Source organism: Erpetoichthys calabaricus, chromosome 10 (genome assembly GCF_900747795.2).
Source record: "Erpetoichthys calabaricus chromosome 10, fErpCal1.3, whole genome shotgun sequence".
NCBI lineage: Eukaryota > Metazoa > Chordata > Cladistia > Polypteriformes > Polypteridae > Erpetoichthys > Erpetoichthys calabaricus.
In genome coordinates this window covers 161,181,268-161,201,075 of record NC_041403.2, presented here as the reverse complement: position 1 = coordinate 161,201,075, position 19,808 = coordinate 161,181,268, and the positions used below count along the sequence as shown (strand labels likewise).

Here is a 19,808-nt window from a genome sequence, read left to right as displayed (position 1 = left end):
CGATGTGGCCTTCGCTGCACACAAGGGGAAAAAAAATAAAATAAAATGCCGTATCACACTTGACAGTGTGGCTCAATATTTCCCCATATCTCTAATTGCAGTTATTTCACCAAGGGGGAAAATTCATTCTTCCACTCGCAGTTGTTTCAATCCCCCAGATTTCCATTTCACATGTGTTTAAACAATAAATAATAATAAAACTTGCAATGTTTTAGTTAGAGAGATACGTTAGCTGACCATAATGAGTCTATTACAGGTACTGCCACTGGATATATAACACTTATTTATTAAGCCCCAAATTAGAAATTCTAAACAAAGTGAAATGAGCTTCAATATAAAAAAGGATTTCTCAAACCTAAATTCAGCAGTCCTAACTGACCTGTCATTTTTAAACGCTACTCTTTCAGATGCTCCCTGCAGTACCAGCGCTCTTCTGTTCAAGTTCTGGCCCAGTTTGCTGCTATTCTTCCAGAAGAGGAAGGCGGCCAGTTAGCTTTCATGTTGGATGCCGATGACTGGTTTGTGGATGTTACCGAGATGGTGAGGGACTGGCTGAAAACCGAGAACCCTAGGATAGCAAAGATAAACAAGGCTGGGATCCTGATTGGACAAGAGCCTGGAGTGACATCAATACAGGTAAGCTGTGCAGGAGTATGGGGTATGTTGAGCGACATCGTTCCTGCTCAGTGTAGTTTGCAAGTTGGCACCTTTGTCAGATGGAAATACAAGAAAAATATTGGTTCTACAGACTAGGATGAGCATACCGTACATCCTTGTTTTTAAGTTCTCCTGTGTATAAGTTGGTGCTTGATTTTACAATATAGTTTCTTGTATTTTATTATGTCAGTCGTATAAGTCGAAAGTGAAAAACTCATGCTATTGGTCCAAGAGATTATGATATGCTAACGCCCACCTGAGAGAGTAACCACGGAGCACACTGCCATTTTTTTCTATATATTGTGCCTGCGTGACCCAAATTATTTCCGAGGCGACGTTTGCACTAATTTGTGTTTTTTGTATCTCATACACCTTTATTGTAAGAGCATCCCTTATCGACGATGGAGTGTTGAATCAGAAGAAAATATGAAGCTGGTTTTAAATTAAAAGTTGTTGAAGTGGTGAAAGAAATTGGTAACTGCACGGCTGCAACAAAATTCAATGTGTCTGAGAAACTGGTGCGAGATTGGAGGAGGCAAGAAGAAGTAAAAAAAATATATATATATTTAAGTGTCACGTTTTTGAACGGGCGTATAAGTCGTGGTCTGATTTTTATGATTGATTTTTTGGGTTTCAAAACCCGACTTATACACGAGTATATACGGTATTTCATACAGGCTTGGACAATCTTTGAGTGCACAAGGAGAGGAATTCTAGTGATGCACCCTGAGAACACACAATAGCATAAGAAATTGGTCATTCACATAACTGTTCAAGTTTGTCATTCATACACAGAACAATGACATTCTTACTGACAGTAATACAATAGCAATAAAGAGAGAGAGACACACACACAAACAACAAAAAATAAATAGTTGTACCCAGAAGCCCTGGGGCTCTACGTGTATAAAATGTGACATACAAGACGGTGGTGACAGAGAAGTAAGAAATAATTAAAAGATGTATTGGTCTGAACTAGCTGTACATGTTATGGTCCTTTAATATCCTATAAAAACTCTAATATTTGGTAATACGAACGTAGCTGAAAACACTGGTGCCCTTGCATTTTATTCCAACAGTGCACCATTCTTCCTGAAAAAGTATAAAAATAACAATGCCTTATGCCACCCATACATGCACTTTTTTGGTTTGTAGTAGCACTGGATCGGTACTAAAATTTAGACTTTAATATCGATACCAGCAGTTGGACCTCAATACCGGTACCAAAATGGTTCAGAAACGAATAACAGAATGCTCACTTCAGTGTTCTCACAGCTGCACCGTTCTTCACTCTCACATACTTGCAGTCCTTGTTTTCTGCTGCACAATCATGTGCCTCCCTCTATACATCGATAAGAGAAGCATCCATTTTTGGACTATCCAGCAAGTTAATATTAATATATGTTCAAAGAGAAGGGAAAATTGCATCCCCGTTGGAGTTCTGATCACGCTTATAAACGACAGACAATGAGGTGTTTGAAAACTACATTTGACTTTTTTTTTCCCCGATGGGACTCTGGAGCAATGAGACAAAGGTAAATCAATTTTGAACTGATAGAATCCAAAATGTATGGAATCGCAAGGGCGAAAGAGTACAATGATAAATTCACAATGTGCATAGTACAACATGGTGGTGGCAGTGTTCTTCTGTGGGGTTGGATAAGAGCTGCAGGCGTCATTGATGGCATCATGAATTCGCAGATGTACCATGTATTACTGCAGGAGAAGATGCTACCATCTCTCCATACCTTTGGTCACAGGGCAAAGTCTCAACATGATGAAGACACAAAAACAAACATCCATCCAAGGCCGCTGTTGTATTTCTGAGGAAGAAGAGTACAAAAGTGATGAGTGGTCAGGCATGTCAACCATCCTTCAACAATTTAGACCACCCTGTGGGGAGTTCTGAAAAGACAGGTGGGGCATCAACCTGAACAAAGAGTCCATTCTCCAAGAATGGAAAAAGATAGATGTGACAGTATGTCGCCAACTCGTTATTAACAAATCATGGAGGCCATACAAATGATTAGAGTTAGTGGAATTTGTTGTAAGGCATATTCAAGTAATAAGAAAATTATTTTCTTATCCAAATGATGTTGGTAACCAATCTTTGATGTGGTTAATGAAACAAATGTTTACTAAAAGTCAGGTTTGTCAAATTTCTGCTAAATGTTCTAGTGTTCACTGTGAAATTATTAGAAATTTTAACTTTCAAAGGGGTTGTACTCCTATTTACTCATCCAAACCTTTTACTTTCAAAATTAAGTGGGCTCATGAACATCATGTTTAGTCATTTTTCTTTGCATTGGTTGGCCACACTGGAGTCTGTTCGTGACCTCTGAGGTTTATTTTATCCCAATACTTCGACCCACCTGAAAAATAGATAGATAGATACTTTATTAATCCCAAGGGGAAATTCATATACTCCAGCAGCAGCATACTGATAAAGACAATATTAAACTAGCCATGTGCGCCTAACTACGTTGCGCGTGTTAAAGTTGTCTGTGAAGAGCTCCCTGTTTAAACGCGGCTGCCAGTAGTGAACTGGGCCCTTCGTCGCACAGCATTATGATTTTTTATAAGGGAAACAAAATTACAAAAGAAAACCCTTGGACATTGATTCGATAGGAACGGCCTACTCAGAATCACTGTCCGAATAGTAATTATGTGGTGGTGGAGGAGCATTTCTGCTTCTCTCCGCTCAGTCTGTCTCGTTTTCACGACGCTGTCGTTTCCTCTCACGATCTCTTCTCAACCTTTCTCCAATCTCGCAGGTTGCTTTGTGGCAATCCAAAGAGTAAGACAATATACACGGAGCAATGGTTATAACAGGGGGACACATAGGTATCCAGGCTCTTTAAAGCATAAATCAGGATCACTTCACTGACATGTGAGCAAGCCACGGTACAACTGTGAGACGCGCAGCACTCGCCGACTACAACGTAACAATAATAATTTCCGGAACGTGCTGTTACGTTGTTATTCATTTTACCCACTGTCTTTTTTTCATTTATATGTTACGTAGGCACGTACCTTTTATCTTCGGCAATCTCATTCTCTAACCAGGCCTCAGGAGCTAACCAGCGTTAACACTGTCCACCACCCCTTTTGTTATTCCGGTACATTGTTGACATCCGTGAGTAACAACAACGTACTAAACTGGAAGGTGGTCTACGCATGCGTGGAATTCGCGGACAAACAAAGATCAAGATCCAAATGAAAATTATATATAAAGAAGATTAGTTAATTTAAAGCACAACAATTTGTTTAGTTTGAATGTCTGTGTTTTGAGGTGTGACTGGAGTACTACAGTCTTCAGTAGTATAAGCCTGGAGGAGATTCTTAATGCAATGCCTATGTTTTAGCTGTCTCTCTACTGCCATCTAGTGCTTCTTCTAATTCATTCGCGGACAAACAAAAATCAAGATCCAAATGAAGATTATATATAGAGATTAAAGAGTGATAACAATGCAGGTACAACACAGTATCTTTGTATAATGTTAACGTTTATCCCCCCGGGTGGAATTGAAGAGTCGCATAGTGTGGGGGAGGAACGATCTCCTCAGTCTGTCAGTGAGCAGGACGGTGACAACTGTCTGTCGCTGAAGCTGCTGCTGTGTCTGGAGATGATCCTGTTCAGTGGATGCAGTGGATTCTCCATGATTGACAGGAGTCTGCTCAGCGCCCGTCGCTCCGCACAGATGTCAAACTGTCCAGCTCCGTGCCTACAATAGAGCCTGACTTCCTCACCAGTTTGTCCAGGCGTGAGGCGTCTCTCTTCTTTATGCTGCCTTCCCAGCACACCACCGCGCAGAAGAGGGCGCTCGCCACAAACGTCTGGTAGAATATCTGCAGCATCTTATTGCAGATGTTGAAGGATGCCAGCCTTCTAAGGAAGTATAGTCGGCTCTGTCATTTTTACACAGACCATCAGTATTGGCAGTCCAGTCCAGTTTATCATCCAGCTGCACTCCCAGGTATTTATACGTCTGCACTCTCTGCACACAGTCACCTCTGATGATCACAGGGTCCATGAGGGGCCTGGGCCTCCTAAAATTCACCACCAGCTCTTTGGTTTTGCTGGTGTTCAGTTGTAGGTTGTTTGAATCGCACCATTTAACAAAGTCCTTGATTAGGTTCCTGTACTCCTCCTCCTGCCCACTCCTGATGCAGCCCACTATAGCAGTGTCATCCGCGAACTTTTGCACGTGGCAGGACTCCAAGTTGTATTGAAAGTCCGATTTGTATATAGGCTGAACAGGACCAGAGAAAATACAGTCCCCTGTGGCGCTCCTGTGCTGCTGACCACAATGTCAGACCTGCAGTTCCCGAGACGCACATACTGAGGTCTGTCTTTAAGATAGTCTACGATCCATGCTACCAGGTATGAATCTACTCCCATCTCTGTCAGCTTGACCCTAAGGAGCAGAGGTTGGATGGTGTTGAAGGCGCTAGAAAAGTCTAGAAACATAATTCTTACTGCACCACTGCCTCTGTCCAAGTGGGAGAGGGATCGGTGTAGCATGTAGATGATGGCATCCTCCACTCCCACCTTCTCCTGGTATGCGAACTGCAGAGGGTCGAGGGCATGGCGGACCTGTGGCCTCAGGTGGTGAAGCAGCAGCCGCTCCATGGTCTTCATCACATGTGACGTCAGAGCGACAGGCCGGAAGAGATTCGGCTCACCTGGACATGATACCTTTGGGACGGGGGTGATGCAAGATGTTTTCCAAAACCTCGGGACTCTCCCCTGTTCCAGGCTCAGGTTGAAGATGCGCTGTAGAGGACTCCCCAGCTCCAACACACAGGCCTTCAGCAGTCATGGCGATACTCCATCTGGACCCGCTGCTTTGCTGGCACAAAGTCTCCTCGGCTCTCTGCTTACCTGGGCTGCTGTAATTGTGGGTGGGGGGAAACTCTTACCTATGCTGGTATTATCAGGTGGATGGGTGGAAATATGAAGATCCATGGAGAATAGCTTGCAGTGTAGAGTAAAATGAATTGTTTCAGCTTGTTGGCTACGATAATGCAAGTGTACTTATCTCTCCCTCTTACTCGCTCCACAGGTTGTCTCCTCCCTCTGGGACACGGTCATAGCTCAGCATCAGGTGACCGTGACAGCTGATAAGGTGACTTTAGGTGACCTCTCAGTCCAGCTGATCTCTGGCCTGGTGCTGTCTGTGAAGCCTAGCCCAGGTCACAATGGCGTGGTGACTGCCGCAGTTAGTGCTCTGCAGCACCTACACATGTTTGGCCAGGTGAGTTGCACTCAGTTGGGGAAATGTATGACAGACATTTTGCTTTAGGATATGATAAGTTGTAAACAAAGTAATACTAGGCCAAGACAACATTTCAATTAGAATATGCCAACCTTGTTGGGGCCACAAACCTCAGTTTGAAAACTACTGGCTTTGACAGCAAAGGGTGTCGATTAACATAGTTAAGGGAAAAAAATAACGTATTTTACCTTTGAAAATTAATTGCATGCATTAAAGCGTTAACTTGACAGCTCTAGTATTAATAAGTTTTTGTTAATCATGGTGCCAAAAGTTGGCCAGACATGCAAGTAAGAATTACACTCTACTTTTTTGATTTGACAATCCCACTACTACCACCATTACCAATGAATTAGTTTTGTACCTGGCCTGTTTTCTAGTTGCTGTTTCTGTTTTGTCCTGCAGGAGGCAGTGCTCAGAGTCTGGCTTCAGTTCAGCGATGACACAGTTGTGCCCCTTGAGATATTTGACACAGAAAGTTACTCCTTACAGCTCTCATCACTCGCTGAAGGTGTAATCAGCTTGGAGTATAGTGATGAACGAAATCGGGAAGATGAGGAAGCCATGCCCCGGGCTGTGGCCCGTGGGGAGGGAGGTGGACCATTAATCAAAGCAGAACTAAATGATGGAACCATGAGCTGCCATAAAGCAAAGTCATCAGGTCGCAAGAAGTTGGGAACTCTGGCTGCTGGGTCAGGCTGGGTGAGGGTCAACTTTGATTTATCTGGGCAGAATGACCAGAGGCAGGAGGCTACAGTGGAAGATCTGGAGATGGACTTTTTGGAGCTCCATGAGGAGCATTATGATGAAGATAAGGACGATGAGGTGGCAGAATTTTTGTTTGGCCGTGAAGAAGGTGCTGCCATCCAAGACAATGCCGCTGCTTCCAAGGCCAGCTTGGAGTTTGAGAACGACTCTCTGCTCCGTCTGACTGAGGAAGACCAGCTCTTTGGAGAACAGGTGGATGCAGAGGGCCAGCTCAATTCCAAGTGGGAGGACGACAATTTGCAAAGACTGGGAAAGCTCTCTGACTTTGAGATCGGAATGTACGCCCTACTGGCAGTCTTCTGTCTGGGCATCACAGTCTTCTTTGTAAATTGCATTATGTTTGTGCTACGGTATCACAGAAAGGGCCCTTTTGAGGTCAAAGAGCAGCCAATGGGACAAGGAAACCTCAAAAGTCCCCACAACTGGGTCTGGATGGGTACAGACTGGGAAGAGCTGGGTCGCCAGGCAGATCTGGCGGACCTCGCCAATCAGAAGAAAGGCAAGTCCCCGATCAAGTCCGAAGTAATCAAGGAAGAGGAGGAGGATGGCGGCCTTCACATTGTGCCAAGCCTCTTAAACACGGAGAAACATCTTTGTGGCGACGCTGAGGAGTACTCTGCTGTGACGGCAAGTCTTCTAGGCCTAAAGGCCACCGATGAGAGTGCCACAGAGGAGGAAACGAGGGCTGACCACGTTTGCGAGGGTGTAACGCACAGCCACTTCCCTCCGTTCACTGAAAACTCCAAGCGCCAGGCGGGGTCCATCTTGGTAGCCTCAGAAGAGGATATTCGATGGCTGTGCCAAGACATGGGCATCAGTCAGCAGGCAGAGCTGGAAAACTACATGGCCAAAATAAAGCTGAGCTCTGAGAAGCTTGGCTAGCATGCATAAAGGCAGCTAAAACCACAACTCGGATGTTGAGGACTGGGCCTATCCTGTATTGGCAAAAGCCAAAGCTTCAATATGGCAGCCAACATCAAATGCCCTCCAGTCAGTGGGGTCCATTCATACAGAGCAGAGCGTGTGTGTGTTTGTGTGTGTGTGCGTATAATCAAGAAGAGCAATACTAAAAAGGCCAATGTGTTGCAGGTCAGATCACCTTTAGGGACAAAATGTTTAGAGTTCGTTCAGGATGAAAAAAAGTCCTAAATGGAGATAAAAAGGTAAGAGAAAGCTGGGGACTGAAACAGGCTTCCTTTCACACCTGCCTAGATTTGATGGAGCCCCAACAGCCCCAAACTTCTCTTCATATAACACTGGGTAAAAAAAAAAGAATAAATTCTTGGCCTATATCCCGCAGTGACCACTGATAGAAGGTTGGCCAGGCAGTACCAAACATCTTTGACCTTGCATCCCACCCACCAAATCACATGCACAATCTGGCATCATCTTCACAATGACCAAAGCAGGACTGCCCAGAGTGTGAGAGTGGACATGTGGTGACACACAGGCACCCCCTAGCAAAGGTCAGTCAAGCTTGGTATCTTTAGCCTTTGTACTGAATAGCAGAGTGCTGGTAGGTGCATCTTCTGAGTAACATTTTATGTGTCTGGTGATCATTTTATAAATGTCTTTTACATGATTTATTCATCTAGAACTCCTGACTGAAATTTTTTTTAAATTTTATTTGTGTAACTGTTATGTAGTGTAAATAATTACATAAACTTAACTGGAAAAAACAAACTTTCTTAATAAAGAGCTTTTCAAAAAAAGTTTATTTCTTACTTAGTTAATTTCAGAGATAGGATCCTACGACCCAGAATTAGATTAAAAGGCTTCGAGAATCTATCTACAGTGGTACTTCTGGTAACGGGCATAATTCGTTCCAAAACTCTGGACGCGACCCGATTTGGTTGCAACCTGAACGTAATTTCCCCATAACATTGTATGTAAATACAATTATTCCGTTCCAGACCTTACGAACTGTATGTAAATATATATTTTTTAAGGACAAAAATAGTTAATTATACCATAGAATGCACAGTGTAATAGTAAACAAAATGTAAAAACATTGAATAACACTGAGAAAACCATTGTAAGAGTTTGCGCTAGACCCTTACGAACCGCTCGCTGTAAACACTTTTTTTATTAGTTTTAAGCACAGGGAGAAAAAAAATTAAATGCCACTTCTATTGTGAAATTTTTCACACCATCCTCTACTGGCTTTAAATTCCTCACCTTCGCCACTCGAAGAAGGATTTTTTTTTTCCAACATATCGCCATGAATCTTCCTGGCTTTCTCGCATATGATCACCTCGCTTACGCTAATGCCCTGCAAGTTGCTTTTCATTCAACCACACTAGAAACAGTTTTTCCATCTCTTCCAGCACTTGAGGCCTCTGCTTGGTTAACATTGTAACTCCGTTTGCGACATCAGCTGCTGTGTTAGGCCCTGTATACGCAAACAAAAGAAAACGGGAAACGGAGAACGGGAAATCAATGGCGCGTACGGAAACTGGCCGCCAGTGTTTTTGTTTGCCACCAGAGTGTGTGGTCGTAAACAGATGCAAACTTTTGGCAAACTTTTTGATCGTAACCCGATTTGTACGTGGTTCGGAAACGTTTGTGACCAGAGGTTCTACTGTATATCTATCTCTATCTACAGTGGGATGCAAAAAGTATTCAATCCCCTTGAAAGCCATCATAGTTTTTCTGCATGACAAAAGATTTGTCCACATAATTATCCATTCAGTATGTTTAATGTGAACTCTTACGCTTGTAGCCAGGGTGACTCCTTAGTTTCCGGTACTTCTGACTCTGACTCCTCTGTGTTTAATATGCTAATATATTTTCCATGTTGATAAAATGAAGGCAACTTACACGTCGTCATTTAACCACAGAACTACTGGCTAGGAAGCTGACTCTCTATCGTATTGACCAGTTTAAACAAAAGACAAGAACCCCTGAACACACATCAGGCCGTAGCACACACCTCCACCTACATCATTACACTTGTTTACACTCAAATGAACTTGTTAAACACATTATACCTGAAATAAAATGAAAACACTTTTTGTAATGTACCATAATCCAGATTACAAGATGTGAATGTCAGGTTGTATAATAGCTCAGGTGAACTTCACACTTGTAGTAACACAACTATGCACTGCGTTTTATTCGTACATCAGAGAAGTACTTAATCAGGGCTATTGTTTGTGAAATGGGACATTTGAACTTGCTGTATTTTTTTTCATTACAATTTGAATTTATTAGGAGCAAAAATGTACCGACTCTGACCCCAGGTACCCAAAATTGTCCAAATAAACCATTTTCTGTGTATATTTAACCAAAGAAGAAAAACTCCAAAGTTCATGTTTGAGTAAAGGCAGGGCTGTCTTAACAGCATTATAGCCCCCCCACATGGGCAAAGCAGTGCACTGGAGCCTCTACCTACACAACCACTCACAGGAATAAAAATATAAATGGTTGATAACATTGAACATATATGTATTGTATTGGTACTTCCAACAAAATTAGTATTTAAACATTAAAAAACATGCTGTACAGCAAAGATTAATCAACACAAACATTTGAACAATAGAACATGAGCCTTGAAAAACACAAAAATTTCAATATATATAAATGATATTCAATTGGTTAACTATGAATAATTTATTATTAATCAAGTGTTCAACACAAACATTTGCAAAATTTCTTTGCAGACAACTGAGTTGAAGTGACGTTAACATTTATGATTTTACGTTATGTTGTGCATGAGATCCGTACACATACAGTGCATCCGGAAAGTATTCACAGCACATCACTTTTTCCACATTTTGTTATCTTACAGCCTTATTCCAAAATGGATTAAACTCATTTTTTTCCTCAGAATTCTACACACAACACCCCATAATGACAACGTGAAAAAATTTACTTGACATTTTTGCAAATTTATTAAAAATAAAAAAACTGAGGAAGCACATGTACATAAGTATTCACAGCCTTTGCCATGAAGCTCAAAATTGAGCTGAGGTGCATCCTGTTTCCCCTGATCATCCTTGAGATGTTTCTGCAGCTTCATTGGAGTCCACCTGTGGTAAATTCAGTTGATTGGACCTGATTTGGAAAGGCACACACCTGTCTATAGAAGGTCCCACAGTTGACAGTTCATATCAGAGCACAAACCAAGCATGAAGTCAAAGGAATTGTCTGTAGACCTGCAAGTCAGGATTGTCTCGAGGCACAAATCTGGGGAAGGTTACAGAAAAATTTCTGCTGCTTTGAAGGTCCCAATGAGCACAGTGGCCTCCATCATCCGTAAGTGGAAGAAGTTCGAAACCATCAGGACTCTTCATAGAGCTGGCCGGCCATCTAAACTGAGCGATCGGGGGAGAAGGGCCTTAGTCAGGGAGGTGACCAAGAACCCGATGGTCACTCTGTCAGAGCACCAGAGGTCCTCTGTGGAGAGAGGAGAACATTCCAGAAGGACAACCATCTTTGCAGCAATCCACCAATCAGGCCTGTATGGTAGAGTGGCCAGTCGGAAGCCACTCCTTAGTAAAAGGCACATGGCAGCCCGCCTGGAGTTTGCCAAAAGGCACCTGAAGGACTCTCAGACCATGAGAGAGAAAATTCTCTGGTCTGATGAGACAAAGATTGAACTCTCTGGTGTGAATGCCGGGCGTCACGTTTGGAGGAAACCTGGCACCATCCCTACAGTGAAGCATGGTGGTGGCAGCATCATGCTGTGGGGATGTTTTTCAGCGGCAGGGACTGGGAGACTAGTCAGGATAAAGGGAAAAGATGACTGCAGCAATGTACAGAGACATCCTGGATGAAAACCTGCTCCAGAGCGCTCTTGACCTCAGACTGGGGCGACGGTTCATCTTTCAGCAGGACAACGACCCTAAGCACACAGCCAAGATATCAAAGGAGTGGCTTCAGGACAACTCTGTGAATGTCCTTGAGTGGCCCAGCCAGAGCCCAGACTTGAATCCGATTGAACATCTCTGGAGAGATCTTAAAATGGCTGTGCACCGACGCTTCCCATCCAACCTGATGGAGCTTGAGAGGTGCTGAAAAGTGGAATGGGCGAAACTGGCCAAGGATAGGTGTGCCAAGCTTGTGGCATCATATTCAACAAGACTTGAGGCTGTAATTGCTGCCAAAGGTGCATCGACAAAGTATTGAGCAAAGGCTGTAAATACTTATGTACATGGGATTTCTCAGTTTTTTTATTTTTAATAAATTTGCAAAAACCTCAAATAAACTCTTTTCACGTTGTCATTATGGGGTGTTGTGTGTAGAATTCTGAGGAAAAAAATGAATTTAATCCATTTTGGAATAAGGCTGTAACATAACAAAATGTGGAAACAGTGATGCGCTGTGAATACTATCTGGATGCACTGTACATGCACAGGAGGTTAGACAGGTTGACCGTGATACTAAATCAGAGGTGAATGGCAATGTCCATTTGTAACACAATAACAAATATTTATAGTTTAGTATTTATTTATTGACAGCAAGTCACAATATACATAGATTAGCATGGGGCCTCTGAGCAACTGCCCAGCGTGCCCATGCATTAAGACGGCCAGGAGTAAAGGCCTACATATTCATACTTTTTCAAGAACACTTTTGCTGCAATATGAGCCTTCATTGTTTTGGGTATGTAAGCATGTCCCAGTTTTGCACATCATTCACGACCGATTCGTCCCCATTCTTTATAGAGATCCTCTTGGTTGGTGGGATGGCTCCCCTGGGCAGCAGTTTTCAAATTGTGTCACAGATTCTCAACAGGGTTAAGATCAGGGGGGTATTTTCCGTACGTCGCTTAAATTATCCGAGATCAGGTGCCTCATCTTGGATGAGTTAATGCCAGTGAAACTCCTCCGGGATAAGTCGGTTTTTCAAATGCAGCCGTGTAGTAGATTAGTCGAGCTGGATCTAGTCTTCCGAGATGAATGCGCGTGCCCGCGCTGATTGAAAAGCCCATATATATTGAGTCTAGAAAACATGATCAGCAAGTCTTTGATAGGCTGTAACAAAATGACGAAAGAACGGGCGCATTTTTTTTCCACACAAGCGGAGCAAGACCTTTCATTCGAAGGACATGAAGAATTTCAAGATTTAATATGCACAAAGGGGAACACTGCAAAAGCAGCCCAAACCAGAAAAGACGGCTGGCAAAAAGTGGCCGACAAATCAAATGCGTGTGCATTGTACTTACTGAAAGCAGCGTTTCATTTCCTATGTGTCAGATTAATTAATATTTTATATGTAATAATTCCAGATCAAACGTGAGCACAAGGAGAACACGGGAACAGGTTAAAGTGAAGTACAAGAATATACTTCAAACTGGTAAGTATTGGTATATAACTATTTAAAGAATTGTTGACATAAAGAATCATATATAATATAAAAAACATTAATTTTAAAGCTAATAAGGAGGCAGACAAGCAAAAAACAGGTGGAGGTCCACGCGGTCCAGACCTAACCCCTGCAGAACAGTTGGCTCTCCAGCAAAATACCCATCGCCCTGTTTCTGAGGGCATTCCACCGGGCAGCTCCTCCTCAGAACCAGTGGCAGGATGCAGTCACTTCATTTCAGGTACAGGATGGTCATTGCATATATTTGTCCTCAATGTGTGCCATAGGTATGTTCCATATAGCCCTCTTTTTTTTTTGTTGGGTCAGTTGCAGGGAATGTCATATCCCTAGAACCTGTGTCTGACCAACAAGATATTGACAAAGGTCAAATATTTGATGAAGACACTGTCTGATTATTCATCAGGAGGAGAGGTACATTTTCCAAATACAGTAATGTTTGATCAAACTCCACTGTGATCAGTCCCATGTGCCCCAATCACATTTGGAAACCCTGGGTAATGAGAATGTTAGGCTGATTGTGAGATTCTTTATGGAACTGTGCGTGTTTTAGCCTGTGTATTACCTACCTGCAATGGCATGATACGCCTCTTTTGTCTGCACACGCAGGTGGTCCAGGAAACACAATGAAAACCCTAAGGAAATATTTCAGAGCCAAACAGACTTTACGAAATGCCTGGCAAACTGCACTTTTGGATAGATTTTCCGCATCGCGTACAGTATATAAAAAAAGTGCCGCTTGCAAAAAACCTCAAAGCAATGCATACCGTCTGTGTGGTTGTGAGAGCCCGACTTCACCAAGTTTGACTTCGAATATAAGGTCCTAATAAATTTTTGAGGTACAATATTCCCCCTCGGCTAAAGCGGTATCTTTCGAAAAGAATTTCCTCCGGGAGCAATAAAGGATCTTGCCGATCGCACAAAACCCTCTCTATATGAAATTCTCTTCTTGTAATTTGCGTACCGATATATCAATTGGTCGCTCATTCATGAATGGTGAAATCATCCATCCATCCATCCATTTCCTAACCCGCTGAATCCGAACACAGGGTCACGGGGGGTCTGCTGGAGCCAATCCCAGCCAACACAGGGTACAAGACAGGAAACAATCCCGGGCAGGGTGCCAACCCACCGCAGGACACACACAAACCCACCCACACACCAAGCACACACTAGGGCCAATTTAGAATTGCCAATCTACCTAACCTGCATGTCTTTGGACTGTGGGAGGAAACCGGAGCGCCCGGAGGAAACTCACGCAGACACGGGGAGAACATGCAAACTCCACGCAGGGTGGACCCGGGAAGCGAACCCAGGTCTCCTAACTGCGAGGCAGCAGCGCTACCACTGCGCCACCGTGCCGCCCATGACTAAATGAATTCCACACACGGACACTGATTTAAGTGTGTGAGCTAATCCTTGTTTACATGGAACAAACCTGCTCTGAGCAGGTTTGAGGATTAGGATGTGTTGCTATGACAACACTTCCAGTAAGAGTTTCGAAAAACCGACAGATCCAGGATCAGACCAAACCGTCAACAATTACATCCGGTTAAACGAGTAATCCACGTACGAAAAATACTCCCCAGGGCTTTGACTTGGCCATTCCAAAACATTCACCTTTCTGATTTTGAGCCATTCCAGTATCGCTTTGGGTCAGTGTCGTGTTGAAAGATGAATCTTCTCCCGAGCTGTAGGTTCATAGCAGACTGGAACAAGTTAGTCTGCAATATTGTGCAGTATTTGTGTCCATCCACTGTCCCTGTCAACTCTATCAAGATTCCCAGTCCCAGCATATGAAAAGCATCCCCATAGCATGATGCTACCACCATAATATTTATGGTGTTTCTTGAGGTCTGGGCAGCGTTGCTTTAAACCATACGTACCTCTTTGAAGTCTGGACATAAAGTTCTATTTTGGTCTCATCTGACCATAAAACCTTCTCTCACATCTTAACTGGGTCTTTCTCGTGCTTTGTAGCAAATGCTGTATGTACTTTTATGTGGACCTTCTTGAGGAATGGCTTCTTTCTTGCTACTCTGCTGTAGAGCCCTGTTTTCTCAAGAGCTCTTGAAACTGTGGACCCATTCACCTTCACTCCTGTTTCAGCCAAAACGTATTATAGACTTCAAAGAGTGATGGTTGGATTTGCAGTCGCCTCTCTCACCAGTCGACATCTTGCCCTGATGTTTCGTTTTGAGGGACGGTCTATTCTAGTAAGAAACTGAGTGCAGGTATGAACCTTCCACTTCCGGATGATGGATCCATTTATACAATACTAGCTGTCCCTCGCAGCTCTGCCCACGTAGTAGTGAAACAGGACAAACTTTAAAAATCAAAAAAATTAAAAAGAAATGTAATAATTTGTATTGAGAAGAATTTATATTGATAGCTTTCGTATCTGAGGGCCTCTTGATAGCAAAACCAAAAATATTATATATCAGCAGCGAGAATGTAGCACAGATCTCTTTGCCAAAAGTGTAAAAAGTTGGCAAGTTATCTCTGGCCAAGTGAAAGGTAGGCACACTCCAGCGTCAAACATTTCCATTGTATTTGATCGTGTTCAGTTCTGAGGGGAGAGCATCCCCCTTGTGGGGAGAAGAACACATGGACGTAATATCTCTGCCAATGAGCAGCTACTCTCTTAAACACATGTACCCGAGATCTCTCTCTCAAAAACGTCAAACATTACTCTTTAACATTCTCTAGATAATAATGTCTGCTGAACAAACAGGTATCGCAAGCTAAGAAGAGGCAAGGTGGGCTCCAACACGTGGCAAGAGGTACAGCGACACGAATGGAGACTGGCACGTGAGTGAGGATGGCCCGATCCGGCTATCCATTCCTGACGTTAGGCTTCCCCCTACTCTCGGCCCGCAGCCTGTCTCTTGCATTCGCGTGAATAAATCCGTGCTGCAGCCAAACCATGATAGTGCGATGACAGAAGTCGCAAAATCAACCGGAATGTTCAAGCAAATTATAGAAAAAAACCTGATATAAATCTGTCCGCTTTTCACGAGAGAAATACTTAACAGACTGACTGATGTTGGATTTTATATACAGTGGGTACGGAAAGTATTCAGACTCCCTTCAATTTGTCACTCTTTGTTATATTGCAGCCATTTGCTAAAATCATTTAAATTAATTTTTTTCCTCATTAATGTACACACAGCACCCCATATTGACAGACAAAAAAAAGAATTTTTGAAATTGTTGCGGATTTATTAAAAAAGAAAAACGGAAATATCACATGGTCCTAAGTATTCAGACCCTTTGCTGTGACACTCATATATTTAACTCCGGTGCTTTCCATTTCTTCTGATCATCCTTGAGATCACCTTCATTTGAGTCCAGCTGTGTTTGATTATACTGACTGGACTTGATTAGGAAAGCATGTCACAGCAAATGAGAATCATGAGGTCAAAGGAACTGCCTGAAGAGCTCAGAGACAGAATTGTGGCAAGGCACAGATCTGGCCAAGGTTACAAAAAAATTTCTGCTGCACTTAAGGTTCCCAAGAGCACAGTGGCCTCCATAATCCTTAAATGGAAGACGTTTGGGACGACCAGAACCCTTCCTAGAGCTGGCCGTCTGGACAAGCTGAGCTACTGGGGGAGAAGAGCCTTGGTGAGAGAGGTAAAGAAGAACCCAAAGATCACTTTGGTTGAGCTCCAGAGATGCAGTCAGGAGATGGGAGAAAGTTGTAGAAAGTCAACCATCACTGCAGCCCTCCACCAGTCAGGGCTTTATGGCAGAGTGGCCTGTCGGAAGCCTCTCCTCAGTGCAAGACACATGACAGCCCACATGGAGTTTGCTAAAAGACACCTGAAGGTCTCTGAGATGGTGAGAAATAAGATTCTCTGGTCTGATGAGACCAAGATAGAACTTTTTGGCCTTAATTCTAAGCGGTATGTGTGGAGACAACCAGGCACTGCTCATCACTTCTCCAATACAGTCCCCACAGTGAAGCATGGCGGTGGCAGCATCATGCTGTGGGGTGTTTTTCAGCTACAGGGACAGGACGACTGGTTGCAATCGAGGGAAAGATGAATGCGGCCAAGTACAGGGATATCCTGGACAAAAACCTTCTCCAGAGTGCTAAGGAACTCAGACTGGGCCGAAGGTTTACCTTCCAACAAGACAATGACCCTAAGCACACAGCTAAAATAACGAAGGAGTGGCTTCACAACAACTCTGTGACTGTTCTTGAATGGCCCAGCCAGAGCCCTGACTTAAACCCAATTGAGCATCTCTGGAGAGACCTAAAAATGGCTGTCCACCAACGTTTACCATCCAACCTGACAGAACTGGAGAGGATCTGCACGGAGGAATGGCAGAGGATCCCCAAATCCAGGTGTGAAAAACTTGTTGCCTCTTTCCCAAGAAGACTCATGGCTGTATTAGCTCAAAAGGGTGCTTTTACTAAATACTGAGCAAAGGGTCTGAATATTTAGGACCATGTGATATTTCAGTTTTTCTTTTTTAATAAATCTGCAACAATTTCAAAAATTCTTTTGTCTGTCAATATGGGGTGCTGTGTGTACATTAATGAGGAAAAAAATTAATTTAAATGATATTTTAGCAAATGGCTGCAATATAACAGAGTGAAAAATTGAAGGGGGTCTGAATACTTTCCGTACCCACTGTATAAATATCAGTAACGGCGCACTGCAAATACACTTGACTTGAGCATTCCTAGTTTTCATCCTCTTTCTCTGTACATTTACCATTCATTTGCTCAGAGGTTGATGCGCTTGCTGCTTCCTGAGCAGCTCTTCTTGTCTCCACCCTAGTGACCTGCTTCTTCTCTTCTTTTGTCAGCAAATTTTTGCGTTAAAACTGATTAAGTCAATGTTTGTATTGCAATTACTTAGTACGTTTTCATTAATTTTTCACTGCAATCTGCCTCAGAAATTATTTGAGATATGAAGAGGTGGGGGAAGTGACGGCGAAGGTGGTAGGGATGAGAACGGCGCCTGTACACACGTGCTGCACAGCCACCCTGCTGGCCGCTGCCAAGAGTTGATTCTACAATAAAATAAAAAGATGAATAACCTTGGAGGTCAATCATGACCCCAAAAGCGGATAGTAGATGTCACGTTGTATATGTGTAACAAATTTCAGATCAATAGGACAAAACGGTTTGTGAGCTACAGGTGATTTAAAATCCTGGACAGACAAACGAACGGCCGTATTATTTTTATATATAATATACATACACACAGGGGTTCCTTGGTTTGTGAGCATAATTAATTCCGGAATCGTGCTTGTAATCCAAAGCAGTCGTATGTGAAAGCGAATTTCCCCAAAAGAAATAATGGAAACTGAGATCCATTCCACAACCCAAAAATATTCATATAAAAATGATTAACACAAAATATAAAGTAAAAATACATGAAACAAATTAACAGGCACTTTACCTTTGAAAAGAATTGTGGCTGGTGTGATGGAGACGACAGAGAGGAGAGAGAGAAGAGGAGGAGGAGGAGGGTAATCGTGTAGGACGACTTTCACTGTAATTAATGGAATCACTGCTGTCTGTTGTCACACTGGAATCTTTTTCTTTTTTGGCGACTTTTATCAAGGAACCTATCCAATGACAGTTCCTTTTACCTGCTTTTGTGGAGTTCATGGAAATGTGACATTGAATTGTCGTTAAACAGATTCATCACTCGCACACAAAATAAAAAAATGTTTTACGCACACCTGTGGTCACAATGCTATAGTGAACAGTATCTGCTCGTACAGGATGTTGACTATATGAGTAAGGCACACCAACTGAGACAGAGCATGGGAGCCTATTACCCACAATCCCGCAGAGACAGAACCACCGTCGGCTCAGCTGTGATCACGTGACACTCGGCAGACAAAGTGTATACGTACTTCTCGTATTGCAAGACCTCGTTCGCTTATCAAGTTAAAATTTATTACAAATTTTTGCTCGTCTTGCAAAACACTCGCAGACCAAGTTACTCGCAATCCAAGGTTTTATTGTATACAGAAAAATATGTAAAAATCCTTCATAACTGTTTATTTTTATTTTATGTAACTGACTTAAGTGAAAAGTCAGATTTATAACTCGAGAGAATTCAGGTAACTTTGTTTTCTCCAACCTCAGAGGTTGTAGGACATTCAAGTGGAAATTCCAGCTCAGAAACTCACAACTATCGTCTCTCAGACAGAAGGTGAACGCTGTACAGTAATCCCTCCTCCATCGCGGGGGTTGCGTTCCAGAGCCACCCACGAAATAAGAAAATCCGCGAAGTAGAAACCATATGTTTATATGGTTATTTTTATATTGTCATGCTTGGGTCACAGATTTGCGCAGAAACACAGGAGGTTGTAGAGAGACAGGAACGTTATTCAAACACTGCAAACAAACATTTGTCTCTTTTTCAAAAGTTTAAACTGTGCTCCATGACAAGACAGAGATGACAGTTCTGTCTCACAATTAAAAGAATGCAAACATATCTTCCTCTTCAAAGGAGTGCGTGTCAGGAGCACAGAATGTCACATAGAGAAAACAATCTCTAGCAAACAAATCAATAGTGCTGTTTGGCTTTTAAGTATGCGAAGCACCGCGGCACAAAGCTGTTGAAGGCGGCAGCTCACACCCCCTCCGTCAGGAGCAGGGAGAGAGAGAGAGAGAGAGAGACACAGAGTTTGTTTTTCAGTCAAAAATCAATACGTGCCCTTCGAGCTTTTAAGTATGCGAAGCACCCGTTTCAGGAAGCAGCTGCACAAAAGATAGCAACATGAAGATAATCTTTCAGAATTTTT

At 42.8% G+C, this 19,808-nt stretch overlaps 1 protein-coding gene across 2 annotated transcripts in view; it reads left to right on the top strand.

The window, feature by feature from the left end:
• tmem132a (transmembrane protein 132A) overlaps positions 1-8,413 on the top strand; it is a 41,635-nt gene extending 33,222 nt beyond the window's left edge. For both annotated transcript variants that reach the window (XM_051932637.1, XM_028812293.2), the window contains exons 9-11: positions 408-636; positions 5,724-5,915; positions 6,339-8,413. In XM_051932637.1, coding sequence (XP_051788597.1) covers positions 408-636; positions 5,724-5,915; positions 6,339-7,583 — 1,666 coding nt within the window. In that variant the 3' untranslated portion in view covers positions 7,584-8,413. The remainder of the gene's footprint in view (positions 1-407; positions 637-5,723; positions 5,916-6,338) is intronic.
• The last annotated feature ends 11,395 nt before the right edge of the window (positions 8,414-19,808 follow it).